The 26,094-nt window shown below is 38.0% G+C and overlaps 3 protein-coding genes across 3 annotated transcripts; 2 read left to right on the top strand and 1 right to left on the bottom strand.

Annotated features, from left to right (window-relative positions):
- Positions 1-2,014: 2,014 nt before the first annotated feature.
- acad11 (acyl-CoA dehydrogenase family, member 11) lies at positions 2,015-21,923 on the bottom strand. Its single transcript, XM_059326733.1, has 20 exons — positions 21,718-21,923; positions 21,509-21,608; positions 19,355-19,480; positions 18,997-19,158; positions 18,725-18,889; positions 18,508-18,649; positions 18,118-18,239; positions 17,387-17,493; positions 16,798-16,909; positions 16,278-16,355; positions 15,251-15,389; positions 14,840-14,947; positions 13,870-13,968; positions 5,084-5,153; positions 4,246-4,331; positions 4,028-4,099; positions 3,640-3,794; positions 3,355-3,471; positions 2,386-2,495; positions 2,015-2,296 (listed from the first exon to the last, which is right to left on the bottom strand). The coding sequence occupies exons 1-20, from the start codon at positions 21,837-21,839 to the stop codon at positions 2,182-2,184; spliced, it is 2,307 nt and encodes a 768-aa protein (XP_059182716.1). The 5' UTR covers positions 21,840-21,923; the 3' UTR covers positions 2,015-2,181.
- Positions 6,960-11,073, top strand: ackr4b (atypical chemokine receptor 4b). The gene is made up of 2 exons (XM_059326736.1): positions 6,960-7,197; positions 9,406-11,073. Exon 2 carries the CDS (start codon positions 9,412-9,414, stop codon positions 10,525-10,527), a length of 1,116 nt encoding a protein of 371 aa, XP_059182719.1. The 5' UTR covers positions 6,960-7,197; positions 9,406-9,411; the 3' UTR covers positions 10,528-11,073.
- On the top strand, positions 21,592-25,975 carry uba5 (ubiquitin-like modifier activating enzyme 5). Its single transcript, XM_059326735.1, has 12 exons — positions 21,592-22,442; positions 22,589-22,634; positions 23,429-23,518; positions 23,624-23,733; positions 23,823-23,909; positions 23,986-24,070; positions 24,157-24,261; positions 24,406-24,533; positions 24,741-24,876; positions 24,985-25,063; positions 25,163-25,269; positions 25,426-25,975. The coding sequence occupies exons 1-12, from the start codon at positions 22,279-22,281 to the stop codon at positions 25,501-25,503; spliced, it is 1,215 nt and encodes a 404-aa protein (XP_059182718.1). The 5' UTR covers positions 21,592-22,278; the 3' UTR covers positions 25,504-25,975.
- Positions 25,976-26,094: the final 119 nt, after the last annotated feature.

Here is a 26,094-nt window from a genome sequence, read left to right as displayed (position 1 = left end):
TTGTATTATTTTTATTTTTTCATTTTTTATTATTATTTTTATTTTATTTTTTTTGTATTTTTTTATTATTATTTTTTTAAATTAAATTAATTTTATTTTTTCTGCGCATGCGCGGCCCAAAATACGCTTCTACGCATGCGCGGCCTAACTTCGCTTCTGCGCATGCGCGGCCAAAATACGCTTCTGCGCATGCGCGACCCAAATACTCTTCTGCGCATGCGCGGCTCAAATACGTTTCTGCGCATGCGCGGAAACGTATTTGAGCCACGCATGCGCAGAAGCGCATTTTGGCCGCGCATGCGCATTGCGCAGAAAAATAAAATTAAATAAAAAATAATAATAAAAAAAATAAATAAAATTAAAATAATAAAAAAAATAATACAAATAATAATAATAAAAATAATTATAATAATAAACAAATAAATAAATAAAAAAATTATAAAAAATAAAAATAATACAAAAAAAAATGTAAAGAAGTAAAAATGACAGTGGTGGAACAAGTATTCATATCCTTTACTTCAGTAAAAGTACTAATACCACACTGTGAAATGACTCCACTCATTTTAACTACCTAATAAACTTTTAAGTGGTTTAATTTATTAAATGGGTAATCATTTTAAATGTATCATGTTTTTCATTTTAAATCTTGACCTGAAATGTAATTCAAGCTGTCAGCTAAATGTAGAGGAGTAAAAAATACAATATTTGCCTCAAAATGTAGTGGAGTAGAAGTATAAAGTTACATAAAATGTACATAAAAGTACCTCAAAATTGTACTTTAAGTCCAGTACTTGAGTAAATGTACATAGTTACTTTCCACCATTGCTACCTGCCTCTTCTAACTTATACATATCAGTTAAGAGTCCTCCTTCAGACACTGTATGAGGATTAAAGGGATAGTTTGTGCATTATTACAAAAATAATAGTTTGTGCACAAGGATAGTTTGTGCATTATTATGCCCTCCTGAGGATAACCCTTTAAGGTTTTATTGATCGGCCCTAGGTGGCATTGTGGTGGCAGTCTAATTTCATATTTGGTACCGTGGCCTTAAGGCAATGAAATTCATAGGGGTGGTATAGACTGGGTCCTGTAACGCACACACCCCGACGGCAGCATTTGAATATAAGTCACACATGGCGAAAACTTTTATAATCTATTGTCATCCTGAAGTTCCACCACTAGGTGGTGCTATAATAAAGGAAAGTGCGTTTTGGCTAATAACTCCCACATACTTTAGCGCCCATTCAAAAAACTTATATCCACGCGTTCACTGAGTTGTGCTGAATCTCTGATACAGGCCACGCCCATTTTCGCCTATTTTTTTTTCGCAAATTCGCGAAATTTCGTAAACCTACTTTTTCAAACTCCTCCTAGGCAATTTCTGGCTAGGCAATTTCATCGTTTTGCACCAAACTTTGCACATGGACCCTCATAACAAAAAGTTATTAAAAGAATTTTGATAACCGAAAGAATACTCAGCATGCCCTGACACGCGTGTACTGCGAGGGCCCATTCAGTACTGCTTGCAGTCCTAGTTTATTTTTATTTTCTTATTATAGTCTATTGATATATATGATCATATAATTTATCCAAAAATGACAAGAATAACACTATATAAAAGGATGTCCAAAATTTGGAGAGACTAAAAAAAAAAGTCATTTTTGTCAAAAAGTAAAAAATGTTTTAAATGCCTTATACCAGGGATGGCCGTATGCGGTCCCCGGGCCTCCATTTGCCCATCCCTGCCGTAGAATATTAAAAATGACTTTATTATAGTGTGTTGATAAATATTATCACATAATTTATCAAATAACTGAATAGCATTTTATTAAAGGATGTCCAAATTTTGGAGAGAAAAAGTCATATTATAGTATGTTGTTTTTTTGTCAAAAAGTCAAATTTTTGAAAATGCCTAAAATGTTAAGAATTACCCTATTATAGTTTGTTGATACATATCACATAATTTATCAAAAAATGACAGAAAAACACTATATTATGGGATGTCCAAATGTGGACAGTATTTTAGTCAAGTAATTTACATACATTTAATGCATCTGGTAGCAAAATTACTTACATTTTCACCAAAAGCTAAACAAGGTCTGCTTCCTTCTAGTCATGGAAACTAGTATATTTAAGACAGTTGCAATTCATTTAAGCTTATTGGCAAAACTTTAATCACTTTACAGCTTGGCCTGTAGTTTCTTCAATTGATCCCTCAGTTCCAGATTAGCAATGGAGGAGAGGTGCACCTCATCTGGCCCATCAGCAATTCGCAGAGTCCGAACATATGAGTACCTGAGGAAGAATGTGGAGATACTGCAATCAGGAAGGAAATTGGTTTAATCCTCATTCTCCTATGCATGTGGGGAGAAAAGTAAACTTACATCTGTGCCAGTGGGAAGTCTCCAGACACACCTGCACCTCCATATACCTGTATAGCACAGTCCACTACATTGCACGCCATCCTGGCTGCCACCACCTTAATCATCGCAATCTAGAAAACAGAAAAGCCGACATAAGGGGTCTCATGGGAGAATGGAAAAAATTCAGTTGTTAAGTTAAACGTGATACCGATAAAGAACCTAGTCATAGATTTTTAGACCTCATTGCCACTTTGACTTCTGACCGGTTACATCAGATAGCACAATGATAATAAATGAAATTGAAATTTACATTTCAATGAACATTAAAAAAATAATCATACTATAGTAGGATGTGAAAAAAAATGAAGGAATTTAATTTTACAAGATATTCTTTTTTAACACTTGAGTTAACCATATGTCATAGTATAGTATGTCATAAAAAAGTAATATGTAACAAAAATGTGATAAAAAAAGTAATGTCCTAAAAATATCACAAACATGGTAATTGTATAGTATGCAATAAAAATTTTAAAAATAATGTCATAGTATAGTATGTCATAAACTGGGACAAAAAAATGTCATAGTATATGTCATAAAATATGATAGTATGCTGCAAAAATATGATTAAAATAATAATATAGCATGCTATAAAAATATGATAAAATGTAATAGTATATTATATAGTATATATTTTCATTACATTACATTTCATTTGGCCAATGATTTGGTCCAAAGCGACTTACAATAAGTGAATTCAACCTAATGGTACAAGCCTTAGACCACAGGAACCAAGTAAGTACATAACTTTAATAGCCATCTGTAATCACTACAATGTTAGTATGTCAACATTTTTTTAAATAACAGTCATAATGTTCCATGTCATAAAATATGATTGAAAAAAACATCATTGTATAGTACGTCATAAAAATGAGACAAAAAATGATCATAGTAGTGTACCACCATGCAATAAGAAACTATTTTCAGTTGTACCTGTTTGCGAGCAGCCCGGCTGCCCAGTGTATCGATGGCATGAGCAGCATGTAGAGTCAGCAGACGGGTCTGTTCTATCATGAGACGGCACTCTGCTATCCAGTGAGCAACAACTTCCTACGCACATAACATATATAACACAGGAAGGAGAGGATATTTACTCACGCTGCATGTAAAAATGTGTCCACCAGGTGTCACCAGCAGGAAAGGGTTCAATACCAGCTACAGTATCACAGCCTTGAAATTAGTAAATTAGAGGGATTTCTGTGGCCACAGTTTACCCACATGTTGGTACAGTTTCTTTCCAAATGTGTGCCTGGATGCAGCCCGCTGGCAGAGCAGCTCCAGTGCCAACTCTGCCACACCTACAGCCCTCATGCAGTGGTGAAGCCTGCCCGGCCCCAGACGACCCTGGGCAATCTCAAATCCCCGGCCCTCTCCTGGAAACAAACACACAGAACCCATAACAGAAAGAGATACTGATAATCATCACAGAAGGGAAATTATAACTCTGACCTGGTGACCTCCAACACATAACTGTCAAGCCTGAATTAATTTATTGACCAAACGCAATAAAGGAATGATAATAATAATAATATACTTTATGGCTTTATAGGTGTAGCTTGCTTCTTAAGAAGACCTAATGTGAATAGAATGCAAAACAGTCTCTTACCCAGGATAATGTTGGAGGCGGGCACACGCACGTTTTCAAAGTGCACTTCAAAGTGGCCACCATGGATCGCATCTGAGCATAGAAACAAGGGAAAGAAAGGTTTAATTTGTGCATGAAAGCTCATTTGTAATGTTTGCATGCAAAACGGAAATTAACACTCTGGGAAAGCAGGAAAGTATTAATAGCACATGAAGATGTAATGACAGACATTATCCTACCATCCTGTCCAAACACGGTGAGTGGTCTGACAAGCTTCACACCCGGTGTGTCCAAAGGGACGAGGATCATACTGTGTTGCCCATGTCTATGATGCAAGTGTAGAGGAATTATACATTTTAGTTAATCACAATTTCTTTAAACTTCAATTCCACAACAACCTTTATGACAAGGTTTTTATGCTGGGATCGTTGGGGAGAATCTGCCGCCCTGATTCATACATTTCCTTTGCAGACAGGGTTGGGTGTGAGCCTTGTTACACTGCTGACAATACAAGGAGAAAGTGTAACACATATCTTGGGTGTGGTTGTTTTTTGGTGTGGTGAGGTTTTTTTTCCCCATATACATGTTAAATACTTGTAACTGATGAGCGTTTAATCATGTGGCTGCAATTGACTCTAATCTTCAACTGACATCAAGTATCAACAAGATTAAATTAAGGTCAAGTTTTTCTGCCATGTGATCCAAACCTCTAGGCAGAAAGAGGAGGCAAGTGACAGGTGTTAAAATGCAAGTGCATGCTGGGAAGTACACCCTGTCCTGGAAACCAAAGTCCATTGCCATTATTATATTGGCACAGAGGGAAGTTAATGGGAAAAATAGCCTCTACAGTAAAGTGCAAAGTACAAGCACAGAATATAAAACATTTCTATAAAACCAGAGAAGTGTGGAATATTGTAGGCAAAATCTTTGAATAATAAAACCTGTGGTAAAAACATGACATCAGAAGCCTGAAGGCGTGTGCAAAAGAGGACAAAGTACTTTTATATTTATATTCCCACTCACCAGCAGAGGAAAAAAACATGCCAATATTCTTCACCACAAAACAGTTGAACTGACCTGCTGCTAACATCCGGAGATCCGCTCCTGCACATCACAATGGCCACTTTGCACTGTGGGTTGCCAGCACCTGCGGGTAACAGTCAGACATGCTGTGGTTCAGTTGTATTCATGTTTTGTTGCTGTCTGGTGGCGTAACAACAATGGAACAAGCAACATTTCACAGACAGACTCTGTCCCTAAACATTTGACAATGGCTGAGTCTGCTTGGAAACTGTCTGTTGTTGAATGGGAAGTGCCAAATGAATGCAACTAGTGACAGATTAATGGCATGAGAGCGGCTAGCTGAAACCGCCGCAGGTTGATTTATATTTCCTGAGTTGGATTCTTTCTCATTAAGCAACATTTAGTTTGTCACTACTAGGATCTTGTTTGTTAGGAGAAAATAAAAATACATTTGAGTCTTTGCTGGAAAATGTCGTTTTTTACGACTGAAAATATAACAAATACTGTTAAAAAACAAACTTAAAAAACCCCACAAAAAAACACTAGCTAGATGAAAACATACATTTCATTTTTACAAGGTATTGCACAAACTAAATACAATGGAAATTGACCAGATAGCACAAAGTGGTGACAATTAAATGCAGAATATTTGGGAATTTCCCTGGTTGGTTGGGAGCTCACTTTCAGAGAAACAGTCCCCATGTGGCCTTGGGTCCCTAAGGCACAGTCAGGGTGACCGATGGTCTGCCTTCCTGTTTTTATTTCTGTATAAGTGACAAAAATTGTCCCCTAAGGAAAGGACATATGGACACCAGACTGGAACAGACGAGACATCAACAGTCTTTGAATATTCACAGCAAGAGAGGAACAGTGTGAGTGCATGTGAACGTCAACAAACACAATCTGACAGATGTTTAGTCGTTAAACTCTGTCTCTGATTGCTGAATTTCAAACACAATCACTTATGGTTGCACTGTATCAAAGCACACAAATATTACACCTGACTCCACCCAAAACCACATCAACGAAAGCTTGTTTTACTCGGGAGCAGCTCAGGTATTCCAGGGAACCCTTGCATAAGATTCATGGTGAATAATACGAGGTGAGACCTGCTGTCATGCAACAGTCATGCCCATACATGTCCTGTCACCAGTGGAATGAAAATAAAGCTTCCCAGCCCTGTAATCTGTCTCCCTGAGAATGTGACATCCAAACATTTTAGGTTGTTGATTACATCAGTATGACATACTTAAGAAAAGCGAATGCCCTTTTTCTTTGCCAAAAATCTATCACTTAAACTTTTTTTTATGGAAGCATGCTTTTATACATACATAGCTATTCAAATAATTGTGCTTTGTTGATTAATTTTATAATTATAGATTAAATAATATAAAAAAGAGAAAAAGGCAAAATAAGAGACAGAGGGGGATTAAAAACTCTTAACACACTCTTAACACTAAAAAAGTGAACTCTTTTGGAGGAAGCTAAAATAAGGAACAGTATTCATAAGAAAAATCCAGGAAACAAAAATACTAAAGTTCTATTTATAAATTTCCAAGTTAAAAGCATCTTAATTCGAAGGGATTGCCCCATTGAATTTTGTGAGTGTGAGTGAAGTTGGTAAGCGATATACACAACACACTATGAAAAAAAACGATAATGGCTGCATTCCAGCAAACCACAATCAACAAACCGCCTTGTAAATGTGGCAAACATGTAAATCCACATGGGATGTTATTTTATATCCTGCTTTTATCATTTATTTTCTCGCATGAACACAAACAAAGGGCACTCCCTGGGCGTCAGAGATTAAGTTCACAATTTATCTAAGATTGAAAAGCAGCTTTTTTTTCCTACGGTTCTTTGCACAGTACAGTAAACAAAGACAGTGATGAATTAAAGGAACTTTTGTGCGTCCGTTTATCCTGCATAATAACACAGTCTTAAAGACGCATGCACCCACGCACGTGCATGGAGAAGTACGTGGTGAGGAGAGGTGCTCCTACAGTGTCAGCAGAGGAGGGAGTGGGGCGGGCTGAGGCAAAGAGATCAGTCACTTTAGTCCTGTGGTGCATACAACTTCTCTCCTCAGGATACTTCACTATTTTGTCTGTGCGATTGAAAAAGGACATCACCGACTTTACAAATCCAACAAAAAGGAACACAAGGTAAGAACATCTTTTGAACTCTAACTTACACTTTATTCAATATTTTGGGACTTTTTCATCAACTACAAAACAAGTCAAATTCTCACTAGAAGAATGTAAAAAAAAATATCTTGGAATGTATTTTTCTTGTATCTTCTTTACCATATTATGTGTTGACAATGTTGTATTATAATATGAAGAACTGATCATGTAATGCCATTTTAAGTTGGTCATTTGAAGTCAATAAACCAGCTACAAGTCATTTCACATTAACTTATGACATAGTGATCGAAAAACTCTGTGCCTTGTTTTTTCTGATAGTCAGAGGTTCACTTTACTGTAAGACTAGCAGTCAAAGTCCTGCTCAAGGATATTTTATGACATTATTATAACCACAGTGAGGTAATGATAACAAGCTGAACATAGCCTTCTGCAGTGTTTCCCCGGTTTGTGTTGTTCTCATCAGGGTTACTTTTTGCTCTTTGTCACACTTTGTTTTCTCAGTGTCTTATGAATAAAGTTTATCATTTATCATTATAAGTGTGTGACTAAGGTGTCATTTATAGTGCAGTTGTCAGTAAAAAAAAAAAAAAAAAAGGACCTTTGTCTCTGTGATTTTAATCCTGTTATCTAGTTTTTCTAACATAAAACAAATTGAATAAGTGTGAATTGTCTGACAAGAAGCAGTAAAACAAGCCTACATTTCCAATTTGTGAGATATAAAGATTACCTTTCATCATTTTATTACATTTTTGAAGTCATTTGGCCTTAAACTTGATTTTTATCTCTATTTAGCTTATAGGGATCAAAAAACCCAAACAACTACATTAAAGATGAAAAACATGGATCAACCCATTATCCTCCTCTTACATATGAAATGCAGCTGCTGACAGCACAGGAATACTTGACATATTTCAGAATGTTCCGATGAACATCTGTTTTGGCAACTCCTGCTCCTCCCATTCAGGAGATAATGACTCATTATATAACAAACCTGGACGTTTTATTATATAAAACGACTGTTGTCATCTTAGCAACAGGTATCCTTTGCCAAAAATGATGCAAAGATGCAAAATATGCCATGCATAATGCCCCGGTCCTCCGCCAGGAATGATATCACCCGTCACGTAATATTTCATTTCAGTTCCAGGAATTCTACTTTTAATGAACTGAATGAAGAAAATATATATGAGATTAATATCTATGTAATGTGTGTACTTCAAAGTCTTTGAGCATGATGTTCCTCAAGAGATCGTGAGATATTTTTTCTAAGGAACAAGAATAATCTGTGTTTAATCAGTGTCCGTAAAAGCCACCATGTACACCCACACACACACACAGACAGTACTGTATTCACTAGTCCCACAGACACGGCATTCCCGTCTGGAGCAAACAACTGGGGAGGGGTCGCTAACAAAACAGTGATTCTGCATAAAGCTCACACTTCAATGGGATGTCCTGTTGAACCGGCACATACCATAGACAGCAAAGTAACATCCTGAATTAAAATCTGTCAAGGGACCTTAGTTGCACTTTTGTGTCATCTTTTATCTTTCACTCCTCATATTTCCTGTCGTTCTGTCCCTCACAGGCAACAAAAAGTTAGTCATGAAAAGACCGAAAAGAAATTGGAAGTGTACATGTGGGTCAATGTGTTTACTGATCAGATAAGGTTTACAAGCTGTGAATAGATTGTTCTACATGATTCTTAGTAGATGTTATCTGTTTGTGATGCAGCTTGTGCTGGCGGGCATTTGGGAAAAGATGACAGTTTTATGATGAATGCTTTATGATCTTTTCTCCTTATTACGACTTAATAGTCAGAGGCTGTAGTAAACCAAATGCTGCCACTTTCCTAGTCCGAGTTTCCGACAGAATACAAACTGAATGATTTGAAAGGTAATTAGTTGTCTTGCGGGTCTCTTGTGCTCTTTGTGTGCACTGGGGTTATTCAAGCCTATTCACAGCTCAGACAGACATGGCCTAAGCAATTAGGGAAACCATGCAGGAGAGACTCCTTTCATGCAGAAAAAAGAAAGAACTCCCTTTTCCTGTTTCTAATGAATAGCAGCACATGATTCACAAAATCTGCACTGGTTGGGTTAAATAACACACAAATTACATGTTTCTGCAACGGAACAATTAAAAAGGACAGCGTTTTTTTCATCTGTTAAAAATAAGACGGATGTTTCCCTAAATTGCACTTTGTTTTTTTGTTTTTCTCTACAGAAAAAAATGGAAGATTTCTACTATCATGACGACGAAGACTCCGGCTTAAACGACAGTTATGATTACAGTTACGAACACAGTGTTTGTGACAAGGCGGCAGTGCGCTCTTTTGCTGGTGTCTTCCTCCCGGTCATCTATGCCCTGGCTCTGGTGGTGGGCCTGGCTGGGAACGCCCTGGTTGTGGTGGTCTACACATCAAAGGTGCGACTACGAACCCTGACGGATGTGTGCATCCTCAACCTCGCCATTTCGGACCTGCTGCTTCTTTTCACCCTGCCGTTCTGGGCGGCTGATGCCGTCCATGGCTGGATGTTGGGTGCGGCAGCCTGCAAGCTCACCTCCTTCCTCTACAGTACTAACTTCAGCTGTGGCATGCTGCTGCTGGCGTGCATCAGTGTGGATCGCTACCGTGCTGTCGCCCACAATCCGACAGGCAGGACAGGGACAGGTCCCCGCGTAAAGTGGCAGTGGCTCCTGGTGATTATAGTGTTGTGGGCTGTAGCCGGCATTCTTGGCCTTCCCGAATTCATCTTCTCCACAGTGAAGCACTCTCATCACAGGATGGCCTGTACTTCAGTCTACCCGCCAGAAATGGCCCGACCCGCAAAGGCTGCCCTGGAGCTGCTGGAGGTGATCCTCAGATTCTTGCTGCCATTCTTGGTCATGGTGGTATGCTACTGCTGGGTAGGCCGTGTGCTGAGCCAGGCATCTGGGGTGCGGAGAGACCGAAAGTGGCGTGCCCTGCGTGTCCTGCTGGCCGTGGTTGCCGTGTTCCTGCTCACCCAGCTGCCATACAACGTGGTCAAACTGTGCCGAGCGATGGACATCATCTACACCCTTGTGACTGACTGCGAGGTCAGCAAAGCCTTAGATCGAGCTCTTCAAGTGACAGAGAGCCTGGCGCTGACCCATGCCTGCATTAACCCTGTCCTCTACGCCTTCATCGGATCCTCCTTCAGGGGGCACGTCCTCAAGGTTGCTAAGCACCTTGGACAGCGAATTGGGCGCCATCCGAGACACGTCAACGAGGAACCAGCAGTGGAGATTGCACTCAACGCTCGCACTCAAACGCAATCCCAGTCTGGTTCAGAAGACCAAGACACCAGCACATTTACTATCTAGGACTCAAAACATCTATTTTCCTGTTAACATCTACAAAGAAATCGTACGTCTATGTATATATATTTACATATCATATACTATTACTACTAAGAGGTAGACGTCAATGACCCTAAATATTCATTCTTTATGTAATAAATATATATGTAAGTAAGTTTACAGTTTATATGCACAAACTAAGCACAGAATTTTGTATAAGTTATGTATTTTGTTAAATAAAAGAAAGATTTTCAGTGACATGCATCTACATACATCTGTTGTAATTAAATGCAGCTGAAACAAGATACTCCGAGTGCTTCTATGGTTCCTCAAGACAAATCAAATTCAACTCTACAGTCTGCGCTGCCTTCAATGAGATCATCTGCATCTGATTTTATTACATCCTGCGGCTTTGGGTTGGGATGATGGATGTCTTGATTGCACAGTGGGTGACCCAATGAGTCGAAAAACATTTGGCAAACAAAGAGAACAGCAAACAGCAGGAAGGACCCCTTCATGTCATCAAACTAGAAACCAAGCGGCATGTTCCTTGACAGGCATTTTTATATGCTCATCTTCTTTTTATTTCAATAATAAGTGCAAATGATTTGCAGTGGAGTGAAATTTATGTAATGGATTAACTTTTTAGTGTTGGATAAATGCTCTCTCTAGACTGGTAAAAATGGCAACTTTCATCTTTTCCCCTTTGAAATACCTCATTCATCATATAGCATCATGCTAAAGCTAAACCTAATAAATTCACTGTATATCCAATATAGGCTCAAAGTGAGGGGTGGCCATAGTCCAAGAGTGCTTTACTCAAGCCTGTTTGTACTACTGTAGCTATGACAGAGTGGGGTCCTCCCACGTAGCATGAATGAGCTAAACCTCCTGACCAGATCTGCCACAGATAGATCATAAAGATCTTCAGACTTGAAACGACTTCATTGTTTACCATTCTTTCCATCTGCAGTACCTGTTAGTCATTCTCTTTCCACTGAAATGGCTTACAGCTTGGATGCGTGGCAGTTGGACTAGATGTGTTTAAATAGAGCGACAAAAGTTTTGGGTGCAGTTTTTCAACCGCCTCCAAGCGGAGGAATAACAGGGTCCCCAGAAAAATACAAAAAAGTATTAAGTTGCAAATCACAACACTAAATAGGTAAACAAGGAACAAAGCCATCATTAACTTTGCCGCTCCAATCTGACCCAGATGTACATCAGGTTTTTCTTAAACAGCAAATGATCAAGTAATTACTGGCAGACATCACACCTCAACAATGTCAACATTATAAACTATAACACAAATCGTAAGATTGTTTAACTGAACAATCTTAACTTGGCCTAATGGAAGCAACTTTATAATGACTCGTATGCCGATTCCATTGCACCAGTACACCGTCTCAGCTTGTGTGAGTATCTGTGCAAATAGAAATGCCTATGGCTTAGAGATAAAAGATTGCAGGTCTGGGAATAATTTGAGAACATTATCATACCCATGGGGCAGTCTTATATAGCTTCCACACCACAGAGCTGCCCAAGCAACATCGTCAGTGTAGGCCCTCCCATGTAGCTACTCACTAAACTTTAGAGAGAAATGGAAAGCAAAGAAAAACGGCATCCTTCTGTAGTGTATGTGGATTACAGGCTAAATCTTCATTTAAGGCAAAACCCATATTTCCAGTAAATTTAATTTACAGTGGGGTTATTCCTAAAAAAATAAAAAGGACAACCTAATGAGGGAACTGCCATGTAATTATTATAATGAAATACAGCATAAAAACCACAGCTGGCAAGTCTTTACTTTCTGTTTCTCTATGGAAAAAGATACTTCATACATAAACAACTGGACAGATCCTTAAGGGAACATGTTGTGAAGGCAGCCAAGGACAGCTTTTTGGGAAACACCCATAATGGGGAACACTACATTTGATATTTTGAAAAACCGTAGCACAACATAGACCATAGCAACACATTTTCCTTACGTAATTCCAATTAACACGACATCGTGTAGTTTTACTTCTCCTTTTGTTGTAAATTAAAATGGATTGAGAGAGTCTGGATGCTGTAAAGGAACAAAATCCTTCAATTTCCACTCTTAGCCACAAAAGCAGCCAAAGGTCACAGTAAGTATGAAATGGCCATCAGCATTCTTTCCTAACAGAGACTCATGGCATTCATGCTGGCAGAGGACGCTCTCACAAGCCCAGAAAGTTTTTCTACTAATGGAAATTTCACTTCCATGGAAAGAGAAACAGAACAAGACAGACGTGGACTGTGCACTTATTAAGGACAATCATCTGAAAGTGAAAATTCAACACATTTCTGGTAAACCATATCGTTTTAAGACAAGAAGGAATTCCGTGCAGAATCGGAAAAAACAACAAAAACAACAGGCCACTGTTTTCCTTTAAACTGGGAGTGGAAACCTCAGACCACATCTGTGTCAGAGGAAACATCTGGAATACTTTGCAGTTCACAGTTATTTAGGAAGTGCGCAATAAACATCTTAAAACACTAAAAAGAGCGTTGGATATTTAAGTAATAGCCATCAATTAAATTCCTTAAAAAAGGATTAATTTTACGATTTTGTTGACTTAATTTAAAGAGTCTCTACGTTGAAATGAACCAAACTCATTTAAAGAGCCGATCAGAAGCCTAAGAGTGCACAATAAACAGTGCTATAAACTAGAGGAACACTGACTCACACATGAGTCAGGTTTAACACAGAAATTATGTGCATACAGAAAATGAAATAGAGCATCAACAGAGCCATTTACTTTGACATTTATTTAAAGGGCACTTAGCATCTTGTTCACCTTAAACAGTTTACAATGACTGATCAATTAGAGGTAAAATGTCAATTGATGAACACACACTGACTGTGTGTTGTGATTTGAATCTGTGACCTTTTACTGGTCCAACCTGCTGGTGAACCAAAGCTGCTCTGAAACATTTTTTCCAGGATGAAAATATGTTTTACATGTATTATAATGCTTAGAGTAGAGTCATCTGCCTTTTTTGTTATCCACATGTTGGCAGTTTGGGTAAGTATGTATCTCTGTAGTGCTTTGTTACAACATCTTGATTACATATAAAATCATCTCTTACTGAGAAAAGCCTGAGACCATAATGGAAAATAACGTTTTCAGATTTACTCTTTTTTAAGCCATTCTTTTGTTCAAAGGGGACTCGCCTCACATAATGATTTAAAGCAAGTCTAGGCAAACATAAAACAAATCCTTGTTATTTAATGAGCCTTAAGCTCGCTAATAGTGTTCTCAATCCTAAATGGACCAGAAAATTTAAAAAATTAATAAATATGTTATTTCCCTTATAAAATCAGTTGAAAACAAATGGACTTACCACTGCTCCACCATTTCTTGCCGTTTATGACGTAGTTGTCTTCATCCCTGCGAAGTGTGCACTCCATGTTGGTTGCATCACTGGAGGCCACATCAGGCTCTGGGGAGCAGACCATAGGTCAGTTTATAACACAGAACATATACAGTATGCACGTAATGAAAGACAACAGGCAATAAAACTTAGACTAACAGGTTTTACAACTCCAATCCTCTGATTTACATTATCATCCATCTTTTTCACAATTCTGGATCCCAACTCACACCACAGGCATCGTGCACCACTTTCATCATACTTCATACAAACAAGTGCAACTTCTGACTTTGTTAAGACTCATCTGCTGTAGAGCTTATCAGCACAAGATGTAGGTTCCTGTTCGTCGTCATCTAGTGTAATAAATCAGCCAAGCTGCTGACAAAAAACATCCCCACTACGAATCCCCATCTGTGTTTACGAAAAACCACGGGGCGGTTCACACCCACTGTAATCACCTCTGGCAACAGCATGCTGCCGTTTCCAGGCAGTGTGGAAAGCAAAGTGGGGAGAAATGGGAAGAATTACTCATAGTCAGCCAGTGTTTGCTGTTGGGATGTAGAGTCCAAACTGCAGAGTCGGTAGCAAAGGTCCGACCCGGTTCATTTAAGACCAGAACTGTCACCGGAACGTTGCAAAGAAAACTGCAACAAATATTTCGGAGGACTGAACTTCAGCACTCGCACGTAACTGTGCAGAAAATTAGTTCTGAAAAGGCATCTACAGTAAGTGTTTCAAGATGCCTCATCAAGCACACACATAGTAAATTATTTCACCTCTTAAATTACATCCCTTACACTTCCATAACTCATATCTTCTATGGCTCTAGAGAATATGTTTTATATATGTTTTCTCTGTTCAGTCTTTTGTAAAGCAGCTCATGAAATGATGCATATATTTGAAACATTTCCAAGTGATGCATACTTGGACATGGAAATACCTGTCATACAGAAGCAGGAGCGGATCTCCCCTTTGAGCAGAGGCTCCAGCCATTTCCTCTTCTGCTCCTCACTGCCAAACATGTGGAGCACCTCCATATTCCCTGTGTCTGTGGAGAAACATCACACATTTTAGCGTATTATGAACTAAATCTGGATAATTAAATGCTCTCAGGACTAAAATTATGCTGATTTACGGTCAAATGACTGAGTGACAGTTAAATATGCTAAAAGGCCAATCTGGGGGATTTTTATGTTTTAAACCCAAACACAAAAATGTATTGTTGCGATGATAAAAACGAGGCTGAAAAGTTGACATTTGGAGAGTATAGTATAGCCACCTGACTGAAAAAACGAACCCATAATATTTAATAATATAATCTCAAAGTTTGACATCATGTAGGATGTGTTACCAGGAGCCTGGCAGTTGAAGACTTCAGGGGCAAAAAGGCAGCGTCCAGTTTCTTCTGCAATGTAGGCATAGTCCAGCTGACTGAGACCACTGACTGCAGGCAGGAACAGGTTCCACAGCCCGGCCCCCCTGGCTTTCACCTGGACACACAAATACATGTATTATATTGACTGTTGTAGTAGAAACATTCAGTCTACTTAAGTTCTTAATAAATAAAGTTAAAATCAGCATAACTGTGAATACAAGTTTGTATTTGTGTAGACAGAGGGAGGAACTGTTACAAGGCCGTCACAGAGCAAAATATTATCTCCGTCTCATAACTAATTCTCTCACCTTGTGTATTTTCTCATAACAAAATCTAGACAGGCACGAGAAAGTACAGTTTCCCCTTTCTCTGGATTTACTAGTAACAGTTGCTGCATACACAAGCTCAAGGTTGAGATAAAAGTTTCTGGTTTGTCTTCTTTCAACAGGACAAAACAGTTTCTCACAATATTAAAACAAGGTAAGCATATGCACAGTATGCAGTCATTCAGTGAGATTTTGCTCTTTAATACAATAAGCTGTTAATATAGTATTACAACATCTAGCTGTTGAATCATTCCCCAACGGTGTATATGCATGTGCAAACTGAATACTTCTTTAAAAATAGATGCTGGTGATGAAAAGCAGAGCTCAAGATGAAGAACTTGGAGCGGGTCAGCACAGACACAAATAACTATATTTGTTCTTGAATGTAATCTGTTAATGATGAGGTGTGGGGCTGACTCAGAAGGGTGGCGCACTGTTTAAACAACACTTAAATAACCTTGGCCCTTGAACTTGCTGGATTGATATTGAAGGAACACCTCTTTGATTTATTATATTGAAATGTTTTTGTTCTCTAACCCCTGATACGTCATCGAGTTGGATTTACTAAATTGATGTGTGTTGTTTGTTTGATTGCATCATTTCAGTGTAGTAGTAACTTAAAATAGATGTGGACACCAGATAAAGTAAAAGGTTATAGGAAGAATATCCTTACATACCTTTAGATCTTCAACTATTTGGGGGGTGTGCCACCTCTGTGGAGACTGAGCGTGCTTGGAGTAGTACTCTGCAACTTCCTGGAGAGAAAGAAAAGTTTTTAAACAGCATTGCCAATGTTAATAAATTTCCTTTTGACTCTACTGTCACTTCATCAGTGGGAACCTGGACCATAAAAAAAAAAATCTGTAACAGACTTTACACTGCGTTAATGTAGTTATTTCTAAAGAAAGAAATCTGTTGTTTAACACCACTATGTGCACTGCAACCACAAACAAAACCAAACAAGATCTGCCATGCCATCTCTTGGCTTCACACTGCTGCGCTGCATTAAGACCACTATGATGCCGAGCCAATGGCAATGCAATATAATCAATAGCCTCCTTGTTCTCTCGCTCGAATGAATTATTACTGATTGCATGAATAAACTGGCGTGGTCTGTCAAATTCTTTCATGTGAAAGTTAAAAGTCCATCTCAGCAAACAAATCTCTCTTCTGTTCGAGGCAACTTTTGGCACTGACCTCCTGAGCAGGAAGCACATATTGTCTCATGAAGTCTTTGACCTGCTGGAGAACAGCCCGACCTTTAGCTGTCTGGAGGAACAGACTCTCTTCTGTTGGACCTGAAACAGACCTGACGAGAAGCACATCTCACACAGTGGAAAGTTAACAGGGATTATCGGAAGCAGCAGCTGGATGTCAAATTCCAACTGTTGCTGGCTTAAATTCAGTCAGCAGGTGGAATTAATCAGTTTTTTGGCCTTAATGAATGCAATATTTAGACAATATTCTACTGATAACAGAATGTTTGGACTGTCTAATGATGCTTATATCAAACTCTATTACTGCTAATATTAACACACATGCGTATTACTGAAATAAAAGTACAATCTAGGACTTTAATCAACTTCTATCAAACTCAGTGGGCATCTGCAACAGTTTACAGATAGAGTTACACAAAGAAAGGATATATGAGTCAGATTGGCTTTTATAACATGGATCCGCTTACATCTAACATTTTTAAAAAGTCATTATTGAGTCACTGTATTGATACAAAAGCCCATGTAAAAACCACAAGCATTTTCTTAGGAATCTCTTGAAGCCGACCAACCTCTCTGCAAGCTGCAAGGCAATTTTAGCCAAGGGCTCCACACACAGGCTGAACTGTGCGGCATCGGGAGCACTGGCATTACCCAGCAAATGGCGTGCATAGATGCCCTGAAAGATAAAAATGGCAAAAACTGTTATGAGACATTTGAAGTATCCCAACTATATAATACCAGTTCGAATTTCATCTAACCCTCTGAACCCCAAGTAGATATGATACATTTTTAATTACAGGCCACCAAGCCATTTACATTTTTACAACCTCTACTTACATCCTCTCTGCTCTGTGTAAACAGCCTGCAGTTTAGTCAATGTTTCACAGAATTTTTGTCCCATGACTGTTGGTCATCCATGACTTTGCAGTTCAGGTGAGGACTGCAGCATTTAATGTTTTTTTTACAGGTTCTGTATTTGCTAATTTGAAAGGAGACGTGTAGAATAACTTTATTTAGAAGAAACATCACTATTTTAAGATAAACTTTGGTTATTATTCCTGACAGAAGGGGTTCATCACACATGATACGTTCAAGGACTGAAATTTGAAAATCCAATGACAACTTATTTATTTTTATTGACTGGGGTTATAATAAACTGTGTCATTTTGGTGTTTAAAAAAGAAAAGAAAAGATGCCTTTCAAGCATGTTGGTGGGTTTTGGAGTTCAGAGGGTTAAGTTGCATTGTAGGAAAATGGGGATAAAATTGTAGTTGAACTTTGCAGATACATAGGTACAGACCTGGGCAATTCCTGCCATTTTAAAGACAGACAGAGCCAGGTAGAAATTCAACTCTGGCAAAGCAGATGGGATCCCCCGGCACCGGCAGTAAATGGAGATCAGGTCTGCCGCAGTTGGGATACCTGGACATTGGTGAGAGAGACACAAGGACAGAAAAGGCACAACAATTAGATACAGTATAGTTTGTTTTTTTAGTCTTTCTTTTCTTTTTCCCTTTTCAATCTTCTTTGTATATGCAAGACCGTAACAAAATAAATATGTTTTGTAATCCTTTGTGGGATAGGAATGTTTTGCATGACACAGAAATAATTAATGAGTGAAGTTTAGTCCATCTATTCAGGCCATGTTCTGTATTTGTCATGGTGTTCAGAGTTGTTATTTGATTGTTACCTTCTATTCCTTTTAAGCTCCCCATTGTACTGATGATGTTAAGGTTTGTAGGCCAGTAGTGAGGCATGAGGAAGTAGGCCAAGTCTGCCAAGGGCTGCCCAGTGGTAGACAGCTCCCAGTCCAACACTGCTATCACACGTGCCTAATGACATCAAACACTTTGTTAAGCATTGCAGTCACACAAATCAGATAGGAGTAATAATTTAAGAAGTTGAACCTCTGTTGGATGGAATATCAAGTTGTCCACTCGGAAATCTCCATGGACTAGCGTGACCTCGTTATCAGTGGCTGGTAAATTCTTCATCAACCAATCAGACAGTTCGGTCATGGCTGGAATGTCTCGGTGTGCTGCTGCGATGTACTGCTTTGTCCAGGTGGACACCTTTAGAGATCGAAATAAACTTGTGAATCACAACGACAACTATTTTTTTTGTTTGAGAAAATGTAGTAAGTAATTGTTATTTATTTAGTACAATGTGTTGTGCTCACTTGTCTCTTGCAATAACCTGATCCTTTCCCAAACCCTTCAAGGTTCAGTGAGGCCAGGTCCAGTGAGTGTAGCTTTGCCAATGCTTCTGTTGCAGCCACATATAGAGCCGATCTCTCTGCTGCACTCACTCCAGGGAGACGAAGATCCCTGAATATACGCCCCTGCTCAGCAGAGATTGATAAGAAGAGTCTCTTATAATCTTCTGATAGGTGAACATTATAAGTCAGCATGCAAACACTGGTGAGTCCAACTTTTGTCTCTTATCATTTGAATATGAAGCAAAGGTTAAGCAAAACAGCAATAAACATATAAGATGCAGGGACACTGTGAAATGTGACCTTGGTAGCACAGACCTACCCTCACATGCTCCATTAGGTAGAACTCAGTTCCAATGACTTCGGCATCAGTGCAGTGCAAGAGAGGCTGAGGTACAGGGAAGCCAGCAGAGAACAGGGCCTTCTGCACCCGATACTCCCTGTCCACCTATAAACAAAGTCACAAAGATCCACCATTCTAAAACTTGGGAATAGGACTGCACAATAAGAGGAAAATATGTTTATGCGATAATGTTGTTTAATAATGTAATACATTGCTTTTTGAATGCAAAAAATTAACTAAAGCCAACCAATAAAAAAATGATTTTTCTATTTCTTCTATTTTTCTACTAATACTTTTTTAACTAAAAAAAGAAAGAAAAAAAAGAATGATATGTTCATTGTGCAAATTGACATTACGATGATAATTAAAAAAAAGATGCGCATCCTTAACTATATGCCTTAAGATATTATCCTGACAAATTTTTCACAGTTCCCTCATGACCCTAATAATGTCCTACACAGTGATGTGTAACTGTAAATACATAGGAAGCTTCTGGGAAAAGACAATATATTTTTTTATTAATTATAATAAAGATGCAGACTATATTCACTTGGTACACTTTGAATTAATTAATTCAAAATAATTGTTCACTTATGTTTCGGTCACTACACAACAGGTCATGCAAAACATGCAAAAACATGCAAACATGCAAAAATGTCAAATTTTTGAACTTACAAGCATGAAATTCAATATCTATAGGAATTAACACTTTTAATAATAACTTGCTATATTCTCTGCTTTAATAGACCTCTGTTAGTTTTTCCAGTCAGCAGTTACTTCAAGGAAGTTTTTCTGAAAATGAATAACTGCATCAGGTTAACACCTGATGTTAAGCCAGCAAAACAATGCCTGAATTCAAACATGTCTTAGAACTCTCTCCATTAGCAGCGCATTATATATTGCAATTGTTTTTCCATACACAAGCAGTGAGCGTTGCCTCAATATTTCCTTGCAGTCCACATACAAATGTCCCCCGTGTTTCAACTGAACTGGGAAAAACTGCGTTCTCTTACTCAGCACAAGGTTATAATAGTTTTGGATTTTTCATTAGTTTTAGTTTTAATTTCGTTGTGAATTTTTGTTTTCAAATTCAGTTAGTTTTAGTTAGTTTTTAGAGTGATTTTTCTAGTTTTAGTTTAGTTTTTATTTTTTGAAAATGCTTAGTTTTAGTTTAGTTTTTATTAGTTTTAGTGTTAGTTTTAGTTTTTTTGTAATGGGCTATGTGTTGGGTGCCAGATTCAAAGAGGCCATAATAAATGTTTCCTTTATTTCCTTTGGTTTATCATCTCAGCCCCAATAAGGTTATTAACTCTTACAGTTCTGGGTGTTTTGAATTGTGGTTCTAGTGTAAACACCCCAGTCTCAGTAAACATATTCACCATGTGTTTCATGTTCAAATAAATCCACTGAATTATGAATGAAAAAAGTTGACAAAAACGAAAACTAAGGACATTTTCACTATAATTTTAGTTAGTTTTAGTTAGTTTTGTAACCACACAATACAGTTTCAGTTAGTTATCGTTTTTTAAAAACTCTAGTTTTTATTTTTATTTCAGTTAACGAAAATGTTTTTTCAATTCTAGTTTTCGTTATTTCGTTAGTTTTCGTTAACTATAATAACCTTGACTCAGCACCCCGGTAATGGAACAATCTACAGAAAAAGCTTAAACTAGAAAGTCTGATATCAATCAATGAATTTAAAGCTACCATCCAGACTGTGGTAATAGAGACATGTGCTTGTTTTTCCTAATAAGGATCATTGTGTTTTAATATTGTATTATATTGCACTTCTTATTGTGTTATACTGCACTTGTTTTATTGTAAATGTTAATTTTTTATACTTTTGTTGAGTTTTGGCTGCTATTTTGGCCTGGTCTGTCTTGAAAAAGAGATTCTGAATCTAAATGGGACTTCCTGGTTAACAAAGAAGATTTAAAAAAAAAAATTGTTATTGGTGAATTTTAACTTTAACTTTATAGTAATGGCTATAAATGTGAATATCTCAGACCACCAAGCCAAATTAAGGTTCTTCCCCGTCTGAAGGAAAGCAAATGGCTGCACACAACAGTGCTGCAAACACATTCTAGTGCTCAACATTTTATTGCCCAAAGGTATTTACTTGTCAAAGCTTACCTTGTGAGCACCTGGCAGCAGGTCACCTGGGGGTTTCTTCCTGAGAACATAGCTGGTGGAGGGTGTTTGGATTAGGAAGGTTGGATTTGACTGACCAGCGCTGAAAAGACAACAGGGAGCTGTTAGCGTATTATCACTTAGCGAAAAAAAATATTGGTAAACTATTCAATTCGCGTTTAATGCTGAGGAACTGTCACAAACAAACTTACCTGTACTGTCTGACGGTAAGTGCGTCATTATTTGACACCTGTAACTTGACAGACATATATTTTTTAAGTCTGCCAACATTGAATTCATGCTGCTGTCGAACAGGAGTTGTGAGCTCCTCCATGTCTCACCTGAAGAATGGATTAATTATTTCTAGGTACAATGTTTTGCTAACTTTCGCTGTGTTGATATTGCTGGTCGGACCGTTTACGGCTGCGTACACTGACGTCATGTCCTCAAATAAGTAATGATATTTATAGTAATGTCTTGCAGAAAATTGGCAGTTTTATAAACATAATGCACATACATAATTCAACAGTCAGCCATTTTCGTCTTAAAATGTTTTTAAAAAGATGCACTAACAGTGTGGAACATTTTGAGATATTTGTACTTGTTTTCTACACGGACATTATTTACGGGAGCACATTCTGACAGCTGATTTGAGTTGTGAAGACGTGTACTTTCCGTACCCATTTAGCCGACTAAATAGTTAATTTGCGTTTATATTATACAGAATATTACGTATATTTACTTGACACTGTTTAGCGTTAATAGTTGTCGTAATGGCGACAGTAGAGGAACTGAAGCTGCGAGTGAGAGAGTTGGAAAATGAATTGATAAAGTGTAAGCAGAAGCAGTGTGCCATGGAGGATGCTCAAAACCAAGAACTCTACAGACCGAAGATTGACAAAATGAGCGCCGAAGTTGTGGATTCCAACCCATACAGGTGACTTTTTATTTCATTATTTTGTTTTTTCACAGAATTTGTCAGAGATGCTTGTAGCGCCGAGAGGCTACGCCTTATGAGTCACTCATCCCATATGGTGGAGCTTCACAGACCACAAGCTAATCTCAGCTGTGTTTTCATTGCAGTCGTCTAATGGCTTTAAAGAGAATGGGCATCGTGGATGATTATGAGGTATGTTTTTAAGGGTTGATCTTTTTGCGATGTAGTACTTGAGTTTGTTTATGTTGCTCAATCTCCCAACATAAATTAAAAAATGCCACATCTACACGAATATACCTACCTAGACAAATTTCCTTTTTTTTCTAACCATGTCATCTGATATTAATACCAATATGCACTAATTTGTTTAATACAAAAGCAGGTGTATAAAAATAAAATTATTTTTGTTAAATTGGAATATTTGCATTTTATGTTATTAATTTTGAAATATGAACGGCCTTAATTCCCTCTTTTTATTCATGTATATATTTGGATCATGGAAACCCAAATATAAAGAAGGAACTCTACACAAGGAACAGGAGTTAGAATACCAGTAATGTGGGGGGAAATGAGATAAATAAAATTGAAAAATAATAATGATGATGATAAATATAGAATTAAATAATAAGGAAAATAATATTTTTAAAAGCACAAACAAATAAAAACAATAAGTTAGCATAAATGTACAAATAAACAAAACAACCTGAACGCATTAATACTCATTTATAGTTAAATCCACTATTAAATATTAAACAGGCCCAAAGCAGCATATGGTGATTACATGCATACACGTTCAGTTAAAACATGAATAAACTGCCCTAATTCTTGATAGACTGACAAATGTCCGCACTGAAAAAAATAGATTTGACCTAAATAGATTGTTCTATAACCGGCATAAGAGGAAACATTAGTGCATCCATAATGAAAGGATGGTTAAAGGGTGTCTTTCAGAGAGGTTAAATAATCACTTTCAAATCTGTTGACAGAAAATCCGGTCATTCACAGTTGCTGTGGTTGGTGTTGGGGGAGTTGGCAGTGTGACAGCTGAAATGCTCACTAGATGTGGCATTGGTAAGGTAATACAACTTTTTCCTATTTCTTCTACATTAAACCTCTTCATCTTGTTCACTAGATTGTGGCCTGTGCTTACCTCTGTCCCACCTATGCTTGCACCACCACAGTTGCTCCTCTTTGACTATGATAAAGTGGAGCTGGCCAACATGAACAGACTGTTCTTCCAGCCTCACCAAGCAGGCCTGAGTAAAGTGGAAGCTGCAGAACACACGCTCAGGTATATTATTGTTAAGAGTTATCCACTTTTTCCTGAAAATAGAAACATTTGGTCCTTTTTGCTTACATGTTACTCAATTAACCCACCAGGAGCATCAACCCTGATGTGTCATTTGAGACCCACAACTACAACATCACCACAATGGAAAATTTTACACATTTTATGGAGCGCATCAGGTAAGCATTCCATCTCTTCTTTCTCGTTTTAATATGAGTGAAGGCTTTCACAACAACTTATTCTGACTCTTCTCAGTTGTGGAGGGCTGGAAGATGGGAAGCCAGTGGATTTGGTCCTGAGCTGTGTGGACAACTTTGAGGCCAGAATGGCAATCAATACAGTAAGTGCAGCACTGTCACAAAGCTGTGAGTACATTTTGTGCTTGTTACTTTTGCAGATTGTATTAATATGGTCATTTTGTCACAGGCCTGTAATGAACTTGGTCAGATCTGGATGGAGTCTGGTGTCAGTGAGAACGCTGTATCGGGACACATCCAGCTCATCATTCCTGGAGAGACAGCATGCTTCGCTGTATGTCCACACAAAAACATCTTTTCTTTAGCCTTCACTTTGTTGTACTTTTCTTCGCACTAAGATATTTCCCCCTAGTTGAACAACATTGCCCTGTGAACAACTGTAGTAGTTGCATTGTAACAGTGCCTTACCCTTTCTTAGTGTGCTCCTCCTCTGGTGGTGGCAGCTAACATCGATGAGAAGACCCTGAAAAGGGAGGGTGTGTGTGCTGCCAGCTTACCAACAACAATGGGCGTGGTCGCAGGAATCCTGGTCCAAAATGTCCTCAAGTAAGTTATTATTATTTTTGGCATGTGGGAAACTTAAAGGTGAAAGATTTGTCCAATTAAAACATTAACAAAAGGTGGAGTTTGAATTGTTGCAAACATTTGAACTAATGTAGGTACACAACTCAACAAATTATATAACATAGGTCCAGTCGTAGATGTTTGAATGCAAAAAAGTTACATATTACACCTTCAAATATTGTCTTTCAGGTACCTGTTGAAGTTTGGCACTGTCAGTTATTATCTTGGCTACAATGCCATGCAGGACTTCTTTCCCACCATGGCCATGAAAGCCAACCCCCAGTGTAATGACCGCTTCTGCAGGAGACAACAGGAAGAGTACAAGGTGTGCTGAGTTACCAAAAGCCCTGCTCAATGCACTACAGACTGTTAGGCTGTGTTTTACCAGTTGAGAAAGCTAACAGTGTCTGTCTGCATAAATGTTTTTCTTCAGAAGAAAGAAGCAGAACGGCCAAAGGTTGAAGTTGTACAGGAAGAGGAGGAGGAGGTTGTACACGAGGACAATGAGTGGGGTGAGTGACAAACAAATGTTTCAACTGTTTGTAACAGTTTGCTTGGATTTGTCATAGTGCAACACAGTAAATATATGTGTACACAATTGTCCTGTACAGGTATTGAACTAGTATCAGAGGTAACTGAAGCGGAGTTAGAGGCTGCATCGGGCACTGTGCCTGACCTCCCTGAAGGCATTACTGTGGCTTACACCATTCCAGCTGAGGTTAGTATTTTGTAACACAATATGGCTTTGACGGGCTTAACTGTTAGTTTAACATGTTTGAGGTCATTATTCAATATATGTGATAAGTCAGCTAAATATTCACAGTTGACCTCAGCTTAATTCTGATGCTATTCTTGTTTCTCTTGTTTGAACCAGGATAAAGCAAGTGGGGAGACAGTGGAGGAGACTGAACAGAGCCTAGAAGACTTGATGGCTCAGATGAGAAAGTTGTAGGCAACAATCTGAATATGCGATGAGATATGCCTTTTCTCTCATGTCTATTCCATTACTTTGATAACAAGCATCCTCATCAAAGAGCCAATTGACACAGTTAATTCTTCTAACAGCTGAAGAACAGAAACGCATGAAAAGTGCTTCTAATGACATTTCACACAACACAAAAAAAATGCAAAAGCAGTGAAATGTGTAATTTGCTGGCATACTGGGAAGGTGTTTAGCACTTGGAGTTGGTACAGTCTCTTATAAAATGTATATAAACCTAGATAATATCACTATTAGTGCATTAACATGTATCACAATGTGTATTTTCTACGGTTTTGATCAGTGAATGAGTGTCCCTACCTTTAAATGTATGTGCCATTCATTCAGCTTTAAGAAAACATCTGCTGCAACAGATTCAGACATTTAAACATGTTTAATTTGTCTCAATAAAGTATTTATTAGATGGAATAACATCTTCTCAAAATACGGGATATGATTTTTGTTGTACTGTACATCTTTTACACATTTTAATTACATTAATACATGAATATATAAAAAACACTTAAGATACAATGTATGAGACAATAGGTTTGGTACACTGTC

Source organism: Centropristis striata, chromosome 23 (assembly GCF_030273125.1).
Source record: "Centropristis striata isolate RG_2023a ecotype Rhode Island chromosome 23, C.striata_1.0, whole genome shotgun sequence".
In the NCBI taxonomy this organism is placed as follows: Eukaryota; Metazoa; Chordata; class Actinopteri; order Perciformes; family Serranidae; genus Centropristis; species Centropristis striata.
Note: the sequence above shows the minus strand (reverse complement) of the source record. Positions and strands in the feature narration are given on the sequence as shown.